The sequence below is a fragment of the Zingiber officinale genome, chromosome 8A (assembly GCF_018446385.1).
Source record: "Zingiber officinale cultivar Zhangliang chromosome 8A, Zo_v1.1, whole genome shotgun sequence".
Lineage (NCBI taxonomy): Eukaryota > Viridiplantae > Streptophyta > Magnoliopsida > Zingiberales > Zingiberaceae > Zingiber > Zingiber officinale.
Window position 1 is genome coordinate 93,966,192 of NC_056000.1, and position 22,665 is coordinate 93,988,856.

The following is a 22,665-nucleotide window of genomic DNA, read 5'->3' on the forward strand; positions in this document are numbered from 1 at the left end:
CTTTTCCTAGGAGGGATGATTTTCCACTACCCCTTCCTTCTCCCGAGTGGACTTCTGTTCGCAACCCTGCTAATTAGATGATCACTAATGTAGATCCTGAGAATGTTCCTTCTTTATTCGAAGACACTGAGCCCCACCTTGAGCCCTTGTCGTCTAGGCACCCGCAGCCCTCCAGACATCCGGAACTTGCTAGGTATTCTTTTACCTATGATACGGGTCATTCCAGATTTGATTTTTCTAATTTTTGCGCATCTATAGACTCACTTCATAAGAAGCGGGAGGCCCAACGTGTGATGTTGGAGGGTCGTTTTTCTTTATCAGATGATCAGTTTAGAGAAGTGCAAGATCATTTTCAGTTTAGGAGGAATTTTCAAGGTCAAGTGGCCGAGTTTGTTCAGGACTATGATATTGATCAAGCTAGGATGAGAGAATTCATGCAGGGTATGAGTATTACTAGTCAACAAGTTAGTGCCCTCTATGAATATCATAAGTTTTTGAGTGAAACTCCAAGTTTCCTAGTTTTCCTATTGGTCGTCCACGTAGACCCCCACCTCCTCTTCCACCACCATATTGATTTCATCGGAATGATGAAAAGTTTAAGTCTAGGGGTGATTTGCAACCTGAAATTTTTTGCATTTCTAGTTTTATGCATTTTGTTTGTTTTTGTCTTGTTTTTGTTATGCTTGTTTGGTTTGTGTATTTTTTACTATCATTTGATTGTCTTTTGAAGTGTTTTGTGGCATTCATACTGAGAACATCAATCCTCACTTATATGTTTGTTTGTTTAAAAGCAAAATGATTAGCACATTTATATCTTGATTCATGATGTTATAAATGATACTAGTATGTTTAGTGTACCTCTTTTCTCTATCTTAAGTTGCATGATGTGAGCTAAGTATGGAAATAAATTTGAGTTTTGGCTTAACCTTAAGGATCTTACTTTCACTTTACTTGAGCTTGAATAGTTGATATCATTGAAATAGTCATGATTCATCTTATTTGTTTAGTACTTGATTTCCATGGTGATTTCTCAAACTTCATTTTGGTTACTGGATGATGCTCGAATCATGTAAGCTCATTTGAAAAAAATCAAAATATCCCAACATTTGTGCAGTATATTTGTGTTTAAGTGTTGCACCTTGCAATCACTTAGAAAAAAAATGAAATGAAAAAAAGAAGAGAATGGAAAAAAAACGATGATGATGAAAAAAGGGATATAAAAAACAGTTATCGTGAGTGGAAACTAGCAAGTTACCCCTTTGAGGCCGAGTTAGGTTAATGGAGAAATGACTGTTATGCTTCTCTTGATATCGAGTACGCCTTTGAGACCCTGGGTTGATTGAGAAATATGAACTAAGTGTGTGGCAAGTAAGTGCCTATCATTGGAAACATTAGGAACTCAATTAGATGACGACTTGACTAGGACGAAGATTAAAACTTGAAGAGTTTAGGTCACTTATTTGCACCATGTACAAAGAGACTTATGCTTAAGCCATACTTGGGTTATTTCTATGATCATGCTCATTAATGAAACTTGTAGATAGAGTAAGGAAAGTGCATTAGGGATTATGATGCATTATTGAGCATGTGAGTTTTGATTGTGGCATTTTGCTTGAGGACAAGCAAAAGTTTAAGTCTGGGGGTGTGATGTGCGTAGATTTTATACACTTGTTTAGCATGTTTTGACGCACATTCCTATATTTTATGCATGCTTTATCTATGCATCTTCATACTCCTTGCTTTACTTTTAGCATATTTACTCTTCTTTGTTCGGAGATCTGCTCTTGTGCATTTTCTATCTACGGGAGTCAAATTTAGAAAGGAAATAATGTTCGTGGCGAATTTGATCAATGAACGAAGGAAGTCAGCGCCAGCCATGTGTGCCACACAGCCATGTCAAAGGAACAGGAAGGAAAATGGGCATAACCATGTGGAGCAGACCTCAGCAAGAGACAGGACTGACATGGCCGTGTGGTATCACACGGCCATGTCACTTTTGAAGCAGAATCAAAACACGACCGTGTAGATCTACACGGTTGTGCAACCTTTCCAAAGGCCCAGCATTGCCAGGCCGTGTGTGCCACACGACCGTGCAACATTTCCAGAGATTAAGACTGGCACGGTCGTGTGTGCCACACGGTCGTGTGAGCCGTCAAGAGAGTAAAATAGGCAAGGTCGTGTGAGGGCCGCATGGCCGTGACACGGGTCGTGTGGCGCCCAAACCCCCTGCTCTATTTAAAGGGCTTCTTCCTCTTTGAAAGGTGGAGGCTCTCCCTTTGGGTAGATCCAATTTGAAGGTTCTTCTCTATCTTTTGGGTGTCGATCTGGCAATCTAAGGACGTCTCCATTCGCGATTTGACTCCGGTAGCAAGGATTGGTTCCGAAAATTACTCGTCATCTCTAGATAAACATTTCTTTTCTATCTTCTTGATTTGGATCAAAATGTTTACGATCTTCTTATCTTTGGATCTTTTCTTTTGTTCCATGGAGTAGATCTCCTTGTTCTAGGATGGAGGGAGTATTTGTGATGTGAATTGATGTATGAATTCAAGGATTTGCCAACTTCTTGTTTCAATGATGTTGTTATGTTTTGTATCAATTCAATCTTGTGTGGATTGTTGTGTTTGGATCTAATTACCATTCTTGATTGGATGTTTGTAATTTTTGTGGATCTTGTAGAGGAATTCTCTAGGTTGTATGACCAAGGGGCGTCGTGACAAGGTTGCCCCGTTAACGGACATCTTGGGGATCACCTTAAAGGGTGAAGTAAGAATCTACAAAGAAGTGGGATAGATAGATGAGTTGTTACTATATCTTGATGTGAATTGATTAGTGATGTGTTTCTATGTCGTATGACCGAGGGGTGTCGTGACAGGGCTACCCCGGTAACGGATTTCATAGGGATCATGACTATTTAGTTGCTTAAGGTATAAATATAAGTCCCTTGTCGATGTTTTCTGTAGGAGAAAACCGACGACTTCTTATGAATACATGACAATTGAGGATATAATTGGTAAAATCATATTACATTGATAAGTATCACAAAGAAACTAAATCTCCTGGAACATTCATAAAACCTAGTTTCTGCATTACTTTTCTATTTCCATTTTCTAATTATTTCTTAGTTCGTGTAATTCCTAGTTGATTGTTTAGCTACTTCGCTTTGAGATATCTTTAGTGGTTATAACCAGTCCCTATGGATAGGATATCTTTTATAATAACTATCTGAGCATTTAACGAGTATAAGAGGCTTCTCCGCCTTCATCGAAGGAGACTTTTAGTGCTTTTCATTTATCTTGGATTAACAACACCTAGGTTGTAATTAAGTAAATTTCTTTGCCTCTTCTTTGATTTTATGGTTGTTTAATTTACTTGTTATAATTATACTGTTGCTACTAATCTGAGTTGAAAGTCGGGAAAAATTTATTTATCTTTTAAATAGGCAATTCACCCTCTTCTTGTCGACCCACTTGGTCTAACACTTTTGACAAGATAAACATTTTCTCACTAGTTGGACAATGTTGGGTTGCAGAGTGGCCCAAAAATACCCAGCTAGCAATACCTTTCGAGCGAGAGACCGACCGCACGCATGACTTCCATAGGCATTTTGATGCATTTTCTGTAAAATATATTGTATGTCGTATGGTCCTATGTACTTGAGCAAAGGGCATGAAAAACCCCACTTATAAAGCTAATCACCAATCAAAGTAAACTTATTGGCTCTCTTCTTAATCAAGCATGCCTGCTCGCCCTCGGTTGGTAAGCTATCTTGTTGTAAAAATAATATAATTGTGGTTCTCCAATCACCTTGTACCTCTAGGTCAGCTTGTCCTTCAATCCAGGCTACCAACAGTGTCTCTTCCACTAGCCTGTCTATATCCCAGGGAATAATGGCAGAAGCTAGCTTGACTAAGTCATCCACCATTTTATTTTCTGCTCAAGGAACCTTCTAGATACCTCCTGGAACTCCATTCTAAGCTTCTCAAATGCTTCCGCATAGAGATTGAGCCACTCATTATTAATTTTAAAATTTCACGATAACTGATATACAGCTAGTTGGGAGTCGGAATAAATTAAAACCTGAGCGGCACCCACATACTGTGCAGATTGTAGGCCGGCTATTAATGCTTCATAAGCTTCATTGTTGGTTGCCCGATAATCCAGCCGAATGGACAACTTCATTTTATCTTCTTGGGGGATACCATAAGAATACCTATCCCACTACCGTACCGAGTGAAAGATCCATATATATATATATATATATATATATATATATATATATATATATATATATATATATATTTCAAGTCTCATCCAGTTTAGGATTCTGAACCTCTGTTATGAAGTCTGCTAAAGCTTGCGCCTTGATGGCTGCTCGGGGTTGATTCTATATGTCATTCTTGCTGAGTTCAATAGTCCACTTGATCAACCTTCCAGAGGCCTTGGGGTTGACAAGTACTCAACCCAAAGTACTATTAGTAAGTATTATGATGGAATGAGAAAGGAAATAAGGACATAACCTCTAGGCAGCTAACACCAATCCGTAGGCTAACTTCTCGAGTGAGGTATAACGACACTCGACCCCTTTCATTAAATGACTTAGAAAATATACAAGTCGTGTTCCTTTCCTTCTTGTCTTACTAACACTGATCTAACTGCCTGATCATTAACTAACAAATACACCCACAGTGTTCATCCGCTTGGGCTTTACAAGTATAGGCAGGATGGACAGGTAATTCTTCAACTCCTCAAAAGCTTTATCGCAGTTGGCATCCCATTGAAATTTAGTTACCTAGTGGAGTATCTTGAAAAAAGGTAGGTTTCGATCAGCTGACCGAGAGATGAAGTGAGAGAGGGTAGTGATCCGACTGGTCAGTTTTTGTGCCTCCTTCAGATTACGTGGAGGAGTCATGTCTTGAAGCGCCCGCACCTTGCTTGGGCTGGCCTCTATACCCCGCTCTATCACAATATAGCCCAAGAACTTCCCGCTCTTGGCTCCAAATAGGCACTAATTGGGGTTAAGCTTCAATCCATATTGCCTTAAAGTTTTGCAAGTTTCTCCCACATTCGCACATAGATCGACCGCTCGAAGGGACTTATAAGGATGTCGTCCACGTACACTCCCATATTCCTCCCGATATGCTTTTGAAAGACCTTATTCATGAGTCATTGTTAGGTAGACCCTGAATTTTTCAGTTCGAACAATATAACATTATAACAATAAGCGTCCTCAGCAGTTATGAAACCAACCTTCTCCTGGTCATCCTTGGTGAGTAAAACTTGATGATATCCTTGGTACGCGTCCAGTATACAGGTAAACTCGCACTTGGAAGTGGAATCCACCACCTGATTGATGAGAGGGAGTGGATAATAGTTTTTTGGGCAGACCTTATTAAGATCTCTGAAATTGATGTAGACACGGCATTTGTTTCCTAGCTTTAACACTGGGACCACATTGTCTAGCTAGCTTGGAAATTGAACTTCACGAATGTAGACCACCTCCAGTCACTTGTCCAACTCATCTTTGATGATCTTATTCTACTCGACTCCAAAATCTCATTTTCTTTGTTTAACTGGTCGAGCGTTTGGATATACATGAAGCACATGCTCCATAATTATTGGTGACACCCCGATTACTTCTGTAGGCGACCAAGCAAAAATGCCATTGTTGCATGTGAGGCATGCAACCAACTCCTTTTTAAGTTCGTTGGGTAGGTCAGCTGCCACTTGAGTGACAGCCTCTGATCGACGTGGTTGAATATGAATTTATTTCTTTTCTTCATAGACTAGGGCAGGTGGAGCCTCCTAGATGGCGTTGACTTCCATCCGCTGTATCTTCTGTGCAGAGTGAGCTTCAGTCTTTATTATATCAACGTAGCACTTGCACGTCATTAATTGATCTCCTCGAACTCCCCCAACTTGATCATCCACGAAAAATTTTATTTTTTGGCAGAAGGTGGAGACTACTGCCTGAAACTCATTTAGGGCTAGGCAACACAAAATGACATTATAAGCTGAGGGTGTGTTGACTATAATGAAATTCGATCAATGCGTCCTCATTAAGGGCTCCTCTCCTAAGGATATAACTAATTTTATTTGGCCGAGCGTTTGAACTTCGTCACCCATGAATCTATACAAAGGAGTCACCATAGGCTGGAGGTCACTCGAGTCTATTTGCAACTACTCGAATGCTTATTTGAAAATGATCTTGTCAGAACTACTTGTGTCAACAAAAGTACAAGAAATATTATAATTGGCTATAACAACCTTGATTATTAATGCATTATCATGGGGTATCTCCACCCCCTCTAGACCCTTAGGCCTAAAACTAATTTCGGGTATGGCCGCCCGTTCTGCGCTACAGCCGACCGCATGAATTTCCAACCATCGAGTATGTGACTTTCTGGCTTGATTGGAGTCTCCATCAGTCAGACCCCCCGCTATCAAGTTGATGTTGCCTCGAGTAGCATTATTGCGGTTCTCCTCCTACTAAGTTGGGAGCTCTAGTTGATTTCAAGCAAGAGTTGGCGTTCGACCACGGTGTAAGGAACTAGAGCGCTAAACACGCTTATGCACAGCGGAAACCATTTAGTTCCTTCCAGGAGATCCATGTGAAGGGAAAGAAAAATATACTAAGTTTTTCATAAGATTATAAGAGGTTATGCCTTTGGTGCGTGCACACGATCTCCCGACAGCTCGGATCATAGCACGATCTCACGTTCACATCTCTATAGTATCCACACGAACAAGCGTTCGTTTGTCTCACAAACTCACAAAATTGAGATAGGTTGTGCTAGCAACCTAGAGAAAGGATTTCGGCCAAGAGAGGAGAAGAGCAAGGAGAATGAAGAACTAACTCAAAAAATGAAGAAAAATTGCTTAAGTATTTTCATCCAATGAAAACACTTAATTAGCATTAATAGCCTTAATGAGCATTTACACTCCATTAAAGGACCACACTTGAAACTCCTCATTTCAAATTCAATTTCAAAAATTAAATGAAATGAATCATTGAATTTTGAAATTCAATAAATCTCTCCATTAATCCTCACTTGAGTCTAACTCAAGTCTCCTCACTTGAGTCTAACTCAAGTCTAATTCACTTGAGTCAAACTCAAGTCTAATTCAATCGAGTCTTACTCAATTAATCTCATGCAACTTCAAATTCAATGAATAACATTTCATTAATTTGAATTGACTCCTTGAGTCTAGTTTGAATTGGACTTAATCCAACAATTAGATCCAATTGAGTCTAACTCAATAAGTCCAATCCGGATAAGACATAATCCAATGATTCATCATATGAACTCATCTCCAAATCTGCTTGTTCTTTGTGTGTGACCCAATAAGTTCTCGTTGTTAGTATTAGCCCTAGTGTCAATTATGAGATGATTGTAAAGGGTGCATTATTGTATCATATTTTATTATAAATAAAAGGCAAAGTTGATTATTATATTTATTTCAGTTCAGTGCCAATTGAATAAATATAATAATATCCTTGGGTAGTAGGTTTTTATCTACAACATATCAATTAGTTGAATTGATAGTGAGATATGTAGATATATATAGAACACTACTCTTAACTATTCCTAATCAAACATTAATATACAAGGACAATATTAATGCATTGAGACTAGCAGGTAGGTCAACGGATACCTTAATCTCACAAGTCATAGATATGAGATATCAGGTTGACACATGGATATATATTAGAGAATATATATTGAATGACCCGCCATGAGAATGTTTCATGGATCGTTATATGAGTGTCATAAACATTCTCATGTGACTATTGGTATGAATAGTCCTTGGACCTGAAGTCACTACGGTTCCCTACATAAGGAGTTGTGTACTTTGGTATCGACAAACGTCACCTGTAACAAGATGGACAATAAAGTCGATCACTGGGTATGTAATGAATTATGCGGAGGGATGTGAGTGATGTAGATGAGATCTATCCCTTCCATATGACGGAAGCGATATCTGTGGGCCCCTTGATTAGGACACAAGAAAGCATGACCATGTGTAAATGAGTCAATATGAGATATTGAGCTTATTTGATTGAATGTGTCTACTTAAAGATCAAGAAACACAAAGGTTGATAAGAGGATAACACGGTCTATGCCTCATTGATCAACCTAGATATCAAGGATAGAGGGATCAAGTCATACAAGATAATAGTCACGGACAGGTTAGATCGGATCTTGACCTTCGCGTCACTTAGGTAGCAATGATGCCTTGCTAGATGTCACTCCTTGTTTATGTATCTAAATGTTGATTTGGATACATTACCAACGTTACGAGAACCTATTGTGTCACACACAAAGAACAAGTAGATTTGGAGATATATTCATATAATGAATAATTGGATTAAGTCTAATCCGAATTGGACTTATTGAGTTAGACTCAATTGAATCTAATTATTGGATTAAGTCCAATTCAAACTAGACTAGAGAAAGTCAATTCAAATTAATGAAATAGTGATTCATTGAATTTGAATTGTATGAGGATTAATTGAGTAAGACTCAATTGAATTAGATTTGAGTTAGACTCAAGTGGATTAGACTTGAGTTAGACTCAAGTGAGACTTAATGGAGGCATTCATTGAATTTTGAATTCAATGAATCATTTCATTCAATTCAATTTTCGAAATTGATTTGAAAATGAGGAGTTTTCAAATGTGGTCCTTAATGGAGAGTGAATGAGCATTAAGGCTCATTAATGGAATTAATGATCATTAAGTATTTTCATTTGAGTCATTTTTCTTCTCATTTTTCATAATTTCTTCATCATCTCCTCCCTCTCTTCTCCTCTTGGCCGAAACCTTCTCAAGGTTGCTAGCATAACCTTAGGTGGTTTCATCTCCATCTTGTGAGTTTGTGAGACAAACGAATGCTTGTTCGTGTGGATACCGTAAAGGCGTGAACGTGAGATCATGCTATGATCCGAACAAAGGTATAATACTATCATGTTAGAAAGCTTAGTATATGTAGTAATTTCTTTTTCCCTTCGGATGGATCTTCTAGAGGAACTAGTATTTTCCGCTGCGAGTTTGCGTGTTTAGCGCATCTAGTTCCTTACAGTGGTATTAGAGTCACTTGCGAAGGGATATACTAAGTTTTAGAGGTTTATATGTGATATAGGAAAGCATGATAGGTTTATTATGATTTGCAAAATTATGAGTTTTGGCAAAAAAAAATTAGTGTTTTGTTGAGAACGAAACATAGTTGGTATGTGACCAACAAGGTCTCGGCCAAAGGTATTTTGTTCGGGACGAAATATAGTCGGTCTTAAGGGTAGAAGGGTCTCGGGCATGGCAGCAACTCATAAAACGAGTATGCAAAAATTAATTTTGTTTCGGGGGTGTTGCCCCCTAACCCCCCGTAAGGGGCGCTATCCCTTGACCCCGCCCGCTAACCAGCTAGCGGGACCACCGTGGCGTTGCGGCTCATAATTTGTTATTGCAATCATAGTAAATTTATGTAGTAAATATATTGTGAATATATGTGACATGGTGCATGGTTATGACCCTTGATCCCCTATGTGGTTGTGTGTGTTGTTGTAATTCATAATACGGCCTGCGTATTGTGTCTTCATCCCTTTTATTCCTATTGTAATTTAGACTACACTCGAATGTAACTCAAGTTTCTTTAGTTGTTGTAATGTACAAATTAGAAAGAAATTAGTCTACTGGACGATGGGTGAAAAGGAAGGAAGGAAGAACAACAACACACGGCAACAAAGGGAGCGCTTAGAGAAGCTGCTTTGACCTAGGTGGACCCATCGCTCTTCTAATTGGCTTGAGAATATCATAGTTTATGGGGGCCATAACCGTGTCACGTTTTGATTTATGCATATATGTGTGATGTGTGTTATGTGATGTATTTGATACATGTTTAGTTTAAAAGATTAGGTCTTTTTAATATATGCCTACCAAAAGTTTAATACTCACTTCTGGCTAGATAAATTGTAGTCAGGTTTTGCTAAAGCAAAGTGACTCAATTTATCTTGCTAGAGTGCGACTGGACAATTGTGATGTCTGAATATTAAACTTTGGGTACAACTTAAGTTGTCTCACTTAGATTGAGAATTTAAAGGCATATCCCATAAGATGGAATTCAAATTGTACTAATCTTGGGCGATTAGCCAAAGCTAACTCAAGATGAGCTATAATATGAATTTCATAAGACAGGCAAAATGAACAAATAGTCTTGTTCATCTCGCTATACAAGAGTTGCATTTGATGCAATTGGTATATGATGCCTACCTACATTATACGAGTCTTGGGAGATTAGCCAAAGCTAACTAAAGATGAGTATAATAAGGATCTTGTCCCGCATGAATGCCATTGCGATTGGATTTGGAGCTAGTAGTGTGGGTAAAACCACAACCATGACTCGCTCCTACCAAGATTTACAATTCAGTGGAAGCATCATTTAATTAAAGGCCTAATTAAATGATCGATATATGATACTAAGTTCTGCATTATGTTGTTGTAGATAACCATGTCGTTAAACACGTCGAACACTCTCTCTCTGCGATCTGTCCTTGATAAGGACAAGCTCAATGGAGCTAACTTCCTGGACTAGTACAGAAACTTGAGAATAATTCTCAAGCAAGAACGAAAACTGTACGTCCTAGAGCAGTCCATTCCTGAGGCACCCCCCGCTACTGCTACTATAGTTGATAAGGATGCTTACAAGAAGCATCAAGATGATGCATTAGATGTGTCATGCCTTATGCTCGCCACCATGAACTCTGAGCTTCAGAAGCAACATGAGAACATGGATGCTTATGATATGGTTGAACACCTTAGACAACTATATCAAGGACAAGCAAAGCATGAGAGATTTGAGATCTCTAAAGCACTGTTTCGATGTAGAATGCAAGAAGAAAGTCCTGTAGGACCATATGTACTCAAAATGATTGGGTATGTAGAAAACCTATAGCGGTTGGGATTTCCACTAGGCCAAGAATTGGCCACTGATTTTATCTTGCAATATTTGCCCAATAGCTATAGTCAATTTGTCATGAACTACAACATGAATGAAATTGACAAACCACTGCCTGAGATGTTGAGCATGTTAAGAACTGCTGAACTAAACCTTAAGAAGGCAAAGCCTAGTTCCATTCTAATGGTGTATAAGGGCAAAGACAAGTGGAAGCCTAAAGGTAAGGGTAAGACCCAAGCCAAAGGCAAGGCAAGGCTCATGCACTGAAACCCAAAGGTGGGGTTGCTAAGGAAGGAACCTGCTTCCACTGTGGTGAGACTGGACACTGGAAGAGGAACTGCAAAGTTTACCTAGAGGAACTGAAACGGAAGAGAAGTGAAACTTCTACCTTAGGTATATATGTTATAGAAGTCAATCTATCATTTCTTCTTCATGGGTATTAAATACCGGATGTACATCTCACATTTGTACTAATGTGCAGGGGCTGAGAAATAGTAGAGCATTGACAAAGGGCGAAGTGAACCTACGAGTAGACAATGGTGCAAGAGTTGGTGTTGTCGTTGTAGGAACATATTCTTTATCTTTGCCCATTTAGCTTGTTTTAGAACTAGAAGAGTGTTGTTATGTGCCTGCTTTGACAAAGAACATTATCTCTGTTTCTTGTTTGGACAAGAAAGGCTTTTCATTTGTAATAAAGGACAAATGTTGTTCTGTTTATTTCAATGATATGTTCTATTGTAGTGTACCTCTTATGAATGTCCTCTATGTTCTAGATTTTGAAAACCCAATCTATAACATAAATACCAAACGGTTCAAGTCTAATGATTTGAACCAAACATATCTCTGACATTGTCGCCTAGGTCACATAAATGAGAGTCGCATATCCCAACTCCATAAGGATGGACTTTTGGACTCATTTGATTTTGAATCATATGAGGCATGTGAATCTTATCTTCGAGGCAAGATGACAAAGACTCCATTTAGTGGACATGGCGAAAGGGCTAATGATCTGTTAGGACTCATACATACAGATGTATGTGGGTCTTTCAGAATAGCTGCTAGAGGAGACTATTATTACTTCATTACCTTCACTGATGATTTCAGTAGATATGACTATGTGTATCTGATGAGACACAAGTCAGAATCATTTGAAAAGTTCAAAGAATTCAAGAATGAAGTACAAAACCAACTTGGTAAGAATATTAAAATGTTTCGATCAGATCGAGGTGGGGAATACCTTAGCCAAGAGTTTCATGACCATCTCATTGAGTGTGGGATCATATCTCAGCTCACTCCACCTGGAACACCACAATGGAATGGTGTATCAGAAAGGAGAAATCACACCTTATTAGATATGGTACGATCAATGATGAGTCATGCAGATCTTCCTACTTCCTTATGGGGGCATGCTCTAGAGATGGTCACTTTCACACTTAACCGAGTTCCATCCAAGGCCGTCATAAAGACACCATATACGATATAGACAGGAAAGAGTCTCAAGATGTCTTTTATGAAGATTTGGGGTTGTGAGGCTTACATTCGACAACAAGTCTCAGACAAACTTTGACGGTTTGACCCAAATCAGACAAGTGCTATTTTGTAGGATATCCCAAGGAAACAAAGGGATATTACTTCTATAATCCCATAGAAGGCAAGGTGTTTGTTGCCATAACTGGTGTCTTCTAAAAAGGGAATTTATTTCTAGAAAGACTAGTGGAAGTGAAGTTGATCTTGAAGAAATTCAAGACACGCAAACTAGCACCGACGCCTTGATGGACATTGAACAGGCACCACAAGAAGTTGTGGAACAACAACCTGTTCAAGTAGCACATGCTCTACACAGATCTGATAGGACTCGTCGTCAACCTGAGAGATATTCATTTCTCTTGTCTGACCACGGTGATGTAGAACTTATTGGTCTTGATGAGCCTACATCTTATCAGGAAGCTGTACAGGGCCCAGATTCTGAGAAATAGCTAGAGGCCATGAGATCCGAAATGGAATCCATGTACAATAATCAAGTATGGACTTTGGTTGATCCACCTGGAGGGATCAAGCCCATTGGGTGTAAGTGGGTCTTCAAAGTGAAGATTGACATGGATGGGCATAAGCATACCTATAAAGGTAGATTGGTAGCTAAAGGTTTCAAGCAAATTCATGGTATAGACTATGATGAAACTTTTTCACCAGTCGCGATGCTTAAGTCTATTTGGATTTTACTTGCTATTGTAGCTTACTATGATTATGAGATCTGGCAGATGGATGTAAAAATCGTATTTCTTAACAGAAATCTACTTGAGGATGTGTACATGACACAACCCGAGAGTTTGTAGATCTAAAGCATGCTGGAAAGGTTTGTAAGTTGCAAAGATCCATTTATGGATTAAAGCAAGCTTCTAGAAGCTAGAATATTCGATTCGATGATGCGATCAAAACGTTTGGTTTCATCAAGAATGAAGATGAACCTTGTGTCTACAAGAAGATTAGTGGGAGCACAGTCATCTTTCTCATATTGTATGTGGATGACATACTTCTTATTGAAAATGATATCCCTACTCTTCAGTCAGTGAAGACTTGGCTTGGGAATTGTTTTTCAATAAAAGACTTAGGTGAAGCAGCCTATATTTTAGCTCTTAAGATCTATGGAGATATATCTAAAAGATTGCTTGGCATAAGCCAGAGTACATATATTGACAAGGTGCTTAAACGTTTTGCCATGGAGAATTCCAAGAAGGGATTCTTGCCTATGTCACATGGTGTGAGTCTTTCGAAGACTCAATGCCCCTCTTCTAAGGTAGAAAGGGACTGCATGGATTAGATTCCTTATGCATCTGCTATATGGTCTATCATGTACGCCATGCTTTGTACTCGCCCAGATGTCTTATATGCTTTAAGCATGACGAGCAGATACCAGTCAGATCCAAGTGAAGGTCACTGGACAACAGTCAAGAATATTCTTAAGTACTTAAGAAGAACTCAAGATTATTTCTTGATCTTTGGAGGCGATGAAAAGCTTGTTGTAAAGGGTTACACCGATGCTAGCTTCCAAATAGATAAGGATGATTACAGAACGTAGTCAAGGTATGTGTTTTGCTTAAATGGTGGTGCTGTGAGCTGGAAGAGTTCGAAGCAGGACACAGTCGCTGATTCTACAACAGAAGCCGAGTATATTGCTGCTTCAGCTGCAGCAAAGGAGGTTGTTTGGATCAAGAAGTTTATTACAGAGCTTGATGTTGTTCCTAATATAGCGAGTCCAATAGACCTCTATTATGATAACAATGGGGCTATTGCACAAGCTAAGGAACCTCGCTCTCATCAGATATCCAAACACATACTACGGTGATTCCATCTCATTCGAGAGATTATCGATAGAGGAGATGTGAAGATATGCAGAGTACCGACAGATGCTAACATTGAAGATCCTTTGACCAAGGCTTCGTCACAGAGAAAGCATGATGGTCACACTAGGTCCATGGGTATTCGATACCTTAGTGATTAGCACTAGTGCTAGTGGGAGATTGTTAGTATTAGCCCTAGTGTCAATTATGAGATGATTGTAAAGGGCACATTATTGTATCATATTTCATTATAAATAAAAAGCAAAGTTGATTATTATATTTATTTCAGTTCAGTGCCAATTGAATAAATATAATAATGTCCTTGGGTAGTAGGTTCTTATCTACAACATATCAATTAGTTGAATTGATAGTGAGATATGTAGATATATATAGAATACTACTTTTAATTATTCCTAGTCAAGCATTAATATACAAGGACAATATTAATGCGTTGAGACTAGCATGTAGGTCAACAGATGACTTAATCTGACTTGAGATATCAGGTTGACACATAAGTATATATTAGAGAATATATACTGAATGACCCGCCATGAGAATGTTTCATGGATCGTTATATGAGTGTCATAAACATTCTCATGTGACTATTGGTATGAATAGTCCTTGGACCTGAAGTCACTACGGTTCCCTACATAAGAAGTTGTGTACTTTGGTATCGGCAAACGTCACCTGTAACAAGGTGGACAATAAAGTCGATCACTGGGTATGCAATGAATATGCGGAGGGATGTGAGTGATGTAGATGAGATATATCTCTTCCATATGACGGAAGCGATATCTATGGGCCCCTTGATTAGTAGGACACAAGAAAGCATGACCATGTGTAAATGAATCAATATGAGATATTGAGCTTATTTGATTGAATGTGTCTACTTAGAGATCAAGAAACACAAAGGTTGATAAGAGGATGACACGGTCTATGTGTAACGCCCCGACTCGGGCGGGCCCCACCCGAACCGAACCGGGAACGCTACCTGAATTGCCCATCGGGTTGATGACTAGCTCCACAGACCACCGGAGGTCCTTTCAGCGTGCTTTGTCCTCACTCGCACGCACCCTGGAAAACTTCCCAGGAGGTCACCCATCCTCAGATTTCTCCAAGCAAAACACGCTTAACTTTGGAGTTCTTAAGTTTGGGCTTCCGAAAAGGAAGGTGCACCTTGGTGATATGGATAGTACCATCTGACCTTTAAGCCATACTTAACCAGAATCTTTAGAACCGGGGTATTATAATCACCCCCACTTAAAGACACAACGTCCTCGTTGTGTAACCACGAATCACACCACAGACAAATCCCAGAATCTCCCTTGCTAGGTGGTGCCCTGGGTGCTCCTGCCACAGGCGCACTCACGGTCGCAAGGTTGCTCTGATACCATCTGTAACGCCCCGACTCGGGCGGGCCCCACCCGAACCGAACCGGGAACGCTACCTGAATTGCCCATCGGGTTGATGACTAGCTCCACAGACCACCGGAGGTCCTTTCAGCGTGCTTTGTCCTCACTCGCACGCACCCTGGAAAACTTCCCAGGAGGTCACCCATCCTCAGATTTCTCCAAGCAAAGCACGCTTAACTTTGGAGTTCTTAAGTTTGGGCTTCCGAAAAGGAAGGTGCACCTTAGTGATATGGATAGTACCATCTGACCTTTAAGCCATACTTAACCAGAATCTTTAGAACCGGGGTATTACACTATGCCTCATTGATCAACCTATATATCAAGGATAGAGGGACCAAGAATAGTCACAGACAGGTTAGGTCGGATCTTGACCTTTACGTCACTTGGGTAGCAATGATGTCTTGCTAGATGTCACTCATTGCTTATGTATCTAAATGTTGATTTGGATACATTACCAATGTTACGAGAACCTATTGGGTCACACACAAAGAACAAGTAGATTTGGAGATATATTCATATGATGAATAATTGGATTAAGTATAATCCGAATTGGACTTATTGAGTTAGACTCAATTGAATCTATTGGATTAAGTCCAATTCAAACTAGACTAGAGAAAGTCAATTCAAAATAATGAAATAGTGATTCATTGAATTTGAATTGTATGAGGATTAATTGAGTAAGACTTAATTGAATTAGACTTGAGTTAGACTCAAGTGGATTAGACTTGAGTTAGACTTAAGTGAGACTTAATGGAGGCATTCATTGAATTTTGAATTCAATGAATCATTTCATTCAATTCAATTTTCGAAATTGATTTGAAAATGAGGAGTTTTGAAAATGAGGAGTTTTCAAATGTGGTCCTTAATGGAGAGTAAATGAGCATTAAGGCTCATTAATGGAATTAATGATCATTAAGTATTTTCATTTGGTGAAAATACTTAAGTCATTTTTCTTCTCATTTTTCATAACTTCTTCATCATCTCCTCCCTCTCTTCTCCTCTTGGCCAAAACCTTCTCAAGGTAGCACAACTTTAGGTGGTTTCATCTCCATCTTGTGAGTTTGTGAGACAAACAAATGCTTGTTCGTGTGGATACCGTAGAGGCGCGAACATGAGATCGTGCTGTGATCCGAGCTGCCGGGAGTCCGTGAGCACACTATAAAGGCATAATACTATCATGTTAGAAAGCTTAGTATATGTAGTAATTTCTTTTTCCCTTCGGATGAATCTTCTGGAGGAACTAGTATTTTCCGCTGCGCGTTTGCGTGTTTAGCGCATCTAGTTCCTTACACTAGTAACATTGGCAATGTACCCAAATCAACATTTAGATACATAAACAATGAGTGACATCTAGCAAGGCATCATTGCTACCTAAGTAACGAGAAAGTCGAGATCCAACCTAACTTGTCAGTGGCTATTATCTTATATAACTTTGTCCCTCTATCCTTGATATTTAGATTGACCAATGAGGCATAGACCGTGTCATTCTCTTATCAGCTTTTGTGTTTCTTGATCTCTAAGTAGACACACTCAATCAAATAAGCTCAATATATCATATTGACTCATTTGCGCATGATCATACTTTCTTGTGTCCTACTAATCAAGGGGCCCACAAATATCGCTTCCGTCATATGGAAGGGATAGATCCCATCTATATCACTCACATCCCTCCGCATATTCATTGCATACCCAGTGATCAACTTTATTGTCCACCTTGTTACAGGTGACGTTTGTCGATACCAAAGTACACAACTCCTTATGTAGAGAACCGTAGCGACTTCATGTCTAAAGACTATTCATATCAATAGTCACATGAGAATGTTTATGACACTCATATAACGATCCATGAAACATTCTCATGGCAGGTCATTCAGTATATATTCTCTAATATATACTCATGTGTCAACCTGATATCTCATATCCATGACTTGTGAGATTAAGTCATCCGTTGACCTATATGTTAATCTCAATACATTAATATTGTCCTTGTATATCAATGCTTGACTAGAAATAGTTTAGAGTAGTGTTCTATGTATATCTACAATATCTCACTATCAATTCAATCAATTGATATGCTGTAGATAAGAACCTACTACCCAAGGATATTATTATACTTATTCAATCGACACTAAACTGAAATAAATATAATAACTAACTTTGCCTTTTATTAATAATAATATATGATACAAAATGAACCCTTTACAATCATCTCATAATTGGTACTAGGGCTAATACTAACACACGGGTGGTGTGGCGTCTGCTGGTTTGCTCGACCTTGCGTTGATTTCTTCTGGGCAAGTCATTCATTCTTCAGTAGGGTCAGCGACTTCCTTGACGATTTGACAGAGTGTAGCAATCTTGCGTGTCATGGGTAGTCAATCGATGGAGAGTACACCACCTTCTTAGAGCTTCTCTAGGAGGCTCAAGACACCTCTCTTGCTTGACCCCCACATGCTGCACGGCTTGGGGTTGTGGTTCTTGATAATGAGGCTGAGGAGCTACTCGAGGTCCTCTAGTCCTCTAGGTGGAGAAGTGAGTAATGCTCGACGTTCGGGTACTGGAGTCGGTGTTGATGCAGTGGTATCTTTCCTCTAGGCAGTCTGTGCCTCTTCGACATTAATGAATTCAGCCACCCGGTCCAGCAGACGATCGAAATTCCTTGGAGATCGTCTAACAAAGGAATTGAAGAAATCATTATTGACAAGCCCTTAGGAGAAGACACTCATTAGGATCTCGATAGTAGCTGAAGGAATGCCCATAGTCACTTGGTTAAATTTTTAATATAGGACCTCAGTAATTCCTTAGGTCCCTGCTTCAATGACAAAAGACTCAAGGGTTTAGGGTGTCGTCAACTGTCAGTAAAGTGGTGAAGGAAAACCTTGTGAAAAATCCTTGAAACAACGAATAGATCCAACAGGTAATCGCTTAAACCACCTTTACGTAGAGCCGCCGAAGGTTGTGAGAAACACTTGACACTTCCCCCATCAGTAAATTGGTGAAGGAGGGCGGCATGCTCAAATTTGATAAGATGATTTTCAGGGTCAGTCAACCCTGAGTATTCCCCTATGGCCAGGTTCTAATAATGGTTCGGTAGCCTATCTTTTAACACTTTCTGAGTGAATGGGGTACTAATTTCTTCAAGGGAGTTATACTGTGTCGAAGCCTTTCCCCCTCCCCTTTCACATACAAGTACTTCTCCAGAAGACTCCCAGTGAGGTTCTTCTTGGTCCATATGCTTAGGCGACATGCAGAAAAGAGCTCGGTGGCAGGGGGAACCGGGGAGTGAGACGCACATGTCAAACGAACCGGACCTTCCTCCTTAGCCATTTTCTCCCTCTGGTGAGCCGTTATAGATGCAATATGATTAGGTGGCGGCAGAGTACCACCGGTGGCTCTTTGTTGTTACTATTGCAGCGCCCCTTGGTTCGGGCATTGATGAGTAAATCTAGGTCCTCTTGTGTCAAAGTAACAGTAGTGAGTTTTCCAGCTTCCTCTATCTCCAATTCTCAGATTTAAGTTAATATTTCCATAGACGGTGCCAAATTTAATCTTGTCCGAGACCTATGAAGATGATGTACTCGGCACAGTGGATGAATAATTGACCATCAGAAGATCTTTCTCTCCAAAAGAAGTTTCTCCTTTGATCCCGCGCACAAGGAGACGATTAAACAAAATGTCAGCGCCTAAAAACCAGGGGGAGTCCCTGGCAAAGACCCTCCGATGCTCAAGTCAGTCATAGTTCGAACGAATAGATGAAGAACAATCAGAACGTATGTGTGAGAGTAGAGTTGTAGATGTTAGTGAGTTTACCTTCGTCACGGAGAGGACTCTTCTTTTATATACCACCTCACATAACCTCCGTAATAATGAGGTGATAAAATGTGTTAGAGTTTGTTAAGCAATTCACCATAATCATCTGAGGAATCTTTACTCTACCCATATGTATACTCCTTTTGTCGTTTATAGCTTCTATTATTACCAGGATTACCAAATGAATATGTTGTTATTATTGGTCTGTTGACGAGCGACATGATGATTCCTGAAGAAGTTTTCATAAGAATATTTTTTGACACAAAGTTGTTATTATGACAAGTTGTCAGGATATTGTCTGTTGAATATGATTCGGTCGGTCCTTAAGCTGGTCACCTTGTTGAGATGATGTTGTCGACTTAATATAATCCAGCCAACCCTTAAGCGGACCTCCCTATTAGGATGATGCTATTGGCTGAATATAATCTAGTCGGTTCTTAACCCGACCGCCCTGTTAAGATGATATTATTGGCTGAATATAATTCGACCGATCCTTAAGTCGGTCGCTTTGTTAAGATGATATTATTGCCTGAATATAATCTAGCCGGTTCTTAAGTCGGTTGCTTTTATTGAGCTGTTCAGTTGCATTCTATATATTTTCCACTGCTATGCATCATATTAAGCTGCTCAACTATGTTTTACGCAGCATTAAGATACTCACTAGAGAATGGTAAAGTGCAACATGCTCCTAGAAAATCCCTCTGATAGTATATGCTTTGCTGAAATCTCGCTTGGGTGGTAATATGAGGATAGGTACTACGGGCCCTGTCATTCTTTTCCCGCCCAGGCTTATAATGGGCTACCGAGAGATGCAACTATGTTATGAGAAGTTCGGTTAGTATATTGAGCTGAACTACGTCATGTCATTGCTCAACTAAATTTTTATATGGGTAGAGTATGTATACTCGCCCGACTCTGAGATTGGACGGATGCACATGTACACTGTCACTTATGATTGATATGTAGTGGAGTGAGTCAGTCATTTCGGTCGATATGTAAGGCAGGTCAGCCTTAAGCTTGACCACCTTAAGATTTGACCGCCCTTGAGACACTAGACTCCCTGGTTCACTCGGCTTAAGGGTTGATCATCTTTCCCTAGCCGGATTATAACTCGGTCAGGTGGAATCTAAGAAGCTTAGCACTGGACAATTTAAACAAAGCCGGATGAGGGGATTTTACTCCTTCTAGAGTATAACTGCCATCTCACATTAACTTTGACCACCTCATCACCTGGACTTTGACCGTCACGTTACCTTTTGGGTCTACTTATCACAACTTGTATAACTAGAAATACGACCGCACTGCCATTAACCTTCATGTACATGTAGGGTTCATCTGGAGAAATCAAAATATTTGATTATCTTATCAAAACGGATGTTTCAACTCTTAGATGCTAGCTTTGGTCCATAACTAAACCATTGAAACTTTCATATTTTATTTTTGTTAATAGATATGAAGCTTTTGGATTGTATCATATATACATGTTCAAATAGATTTTCATTAAGGAAAGTTATTTTTATATTTATTTATAATGTTTCATAATCATGACAAGCTGTTATGATCAGAAATATCTGAATGAATTTAAGCACAACATGATCTTACCATGAGGTCGCAACCGTAACTTCATGCCTCGCCTGTAACCTTGTTGCTAGATAGCGACCATGATCTTACCATGGGAAGTCCGACAACTAAGAGGTCATGGAGTCGCTCATCTTTCCTTCCTTTCCCTTTCTCTTTCGTAATTTACTTTTATTATTTTTCTCTCTTTTATCGGTCCATTTCCATCTTTGAGGATATATATTTTCATCATAAATTCCTTTCCTTCTCCTAGATCCGCACTTTCGGATAAACATATGTGTGAGTGGGGGTAACGGACGAATATTGTTAAACACAATTTAAGTACCCTACTCACGTTTTATATATTTATCTGTCTTTTTTGCTTGAAATTTCCACAAAATAAACATAGTTTTTTTCCCCTCGTTTTACTTTCGGGCTCTTCCCGGCACTATATTTGTCGAGGTCCCACATTTCCCGCCTTTGTTAATTCATGATTGTTTTTCTCCTCCTCTCCTTAGGGTTTCAAGCGCCACCATCATCACCGTAGCACACTCTGATGGATGCCCTAATTCCAGATGTTTCCCGGCTGCTCAACGACACCTTGAGCACCGAGAAGGCCGTCCTCGCCTGTACTACTGATGCTCTGGACCAGCTCTCGGCCCTTCCCCACTTTTCCCTCTCCCTCCTCGCTGTCGCCACAGGTTGTTCCTTGTGTCGCTTGAGCTCTAATTTATTGTACTGGGATTGCCTCTGGAATATGTTTTTGTTGGTTGCTGATTTTTTTTCTCTTCTGGTCTTCGATTATGTAGGCGGTGAAAGCCAAGGGCTAAAATTAGCAGCGGCTGCTTATCTGAAAAATTTCATCCGGCGTTCCACGGATGCTAAACTGTCGTTTTTTGAAATCCACACGTTTAGGAACCAGCTAGCTCAAGCTACGCTTCGAGCAGAACCTGCAGTTTTGAAAGTTCTTGCTGACGCAGTAAGTCTTCTTTATTTTCTCAGTGTTCTTTTTTTTGTGCGAGTGTCTTAAGTCATTCTCAGCGATCATAATACACTTTTTATTGATTCAAGTTTGTTGAGCCGGACTCACTATACTTCCTTAACAGTCATGAAATTCACTATATTGTCTTGTCATACGTGGACCGATTTGTTGTTACCACCCATGCCAAAAGATGGTACCACATGCTTGTGATTTATTCAGTTTGAGCACAGTTAATCATTAGTTATGTTCTTGTCATGCAGCTTCGTTGGATTGTCCTAAAGGACTTTGTGAAGGACTACTCTTGGCCTGAACTTGTGCCCAATCTAAGAACAGCAATACAAAGTAGCAATCTCATAATCCAAGGCATGACTTTTGAGTGGAGTACTGTCAATGCATTGACAGTGCTCCAAACAGTTCTTAGACAATTTCAGGTTTGTCTTTTACATTGTGGAGTTATTTCATTATTGTAATCTGTAGATGCTATTCATTTTGGATGATTTTTTTTAAAGATGGTGCACAAGAAATGCTTAGCTCTTTTCATATAAATTGTAGAATTCTTTAGATATTTAAATTTAGAAGCATGATTCAAAGGAATGTTTTTTTTTGCCTTTTTA

General features: G+C 39.5%; 1 protein-coding gene across 2 annotated transcripts in view; it reads left to right on the plus strand.

The window, feature by feature from the left end:
• Positions 1-21,531: 21,531 nt before the first annotated feature.
• LOC122009856 overlaps positions 21,532-22,665 on the plus strand; it is a 93,928-nt gene continuing 92,794 nt past the window's right edge. For both annotated transcript variants that reach the window (XM_042566167.1, XM_042566169.1), the window contains exons 1-3: positions 21,532-21,770; positions 21,879-22,048; positions 22,312-22,482. In XM_042566167.1, coding sequence (XP_042422101.1) covers positions 21,626-21,770; positions 21,879-22,048; positions 22,312-22,482 — 486 coding nt within the window. In that variant the 5' untranslated portion in view covers positions 21,532-21,625. The remainder of the gene's footprint in view (positions 21,771-21,878; positions 22,049-22,311; positions 22,483-22,665) is intronic.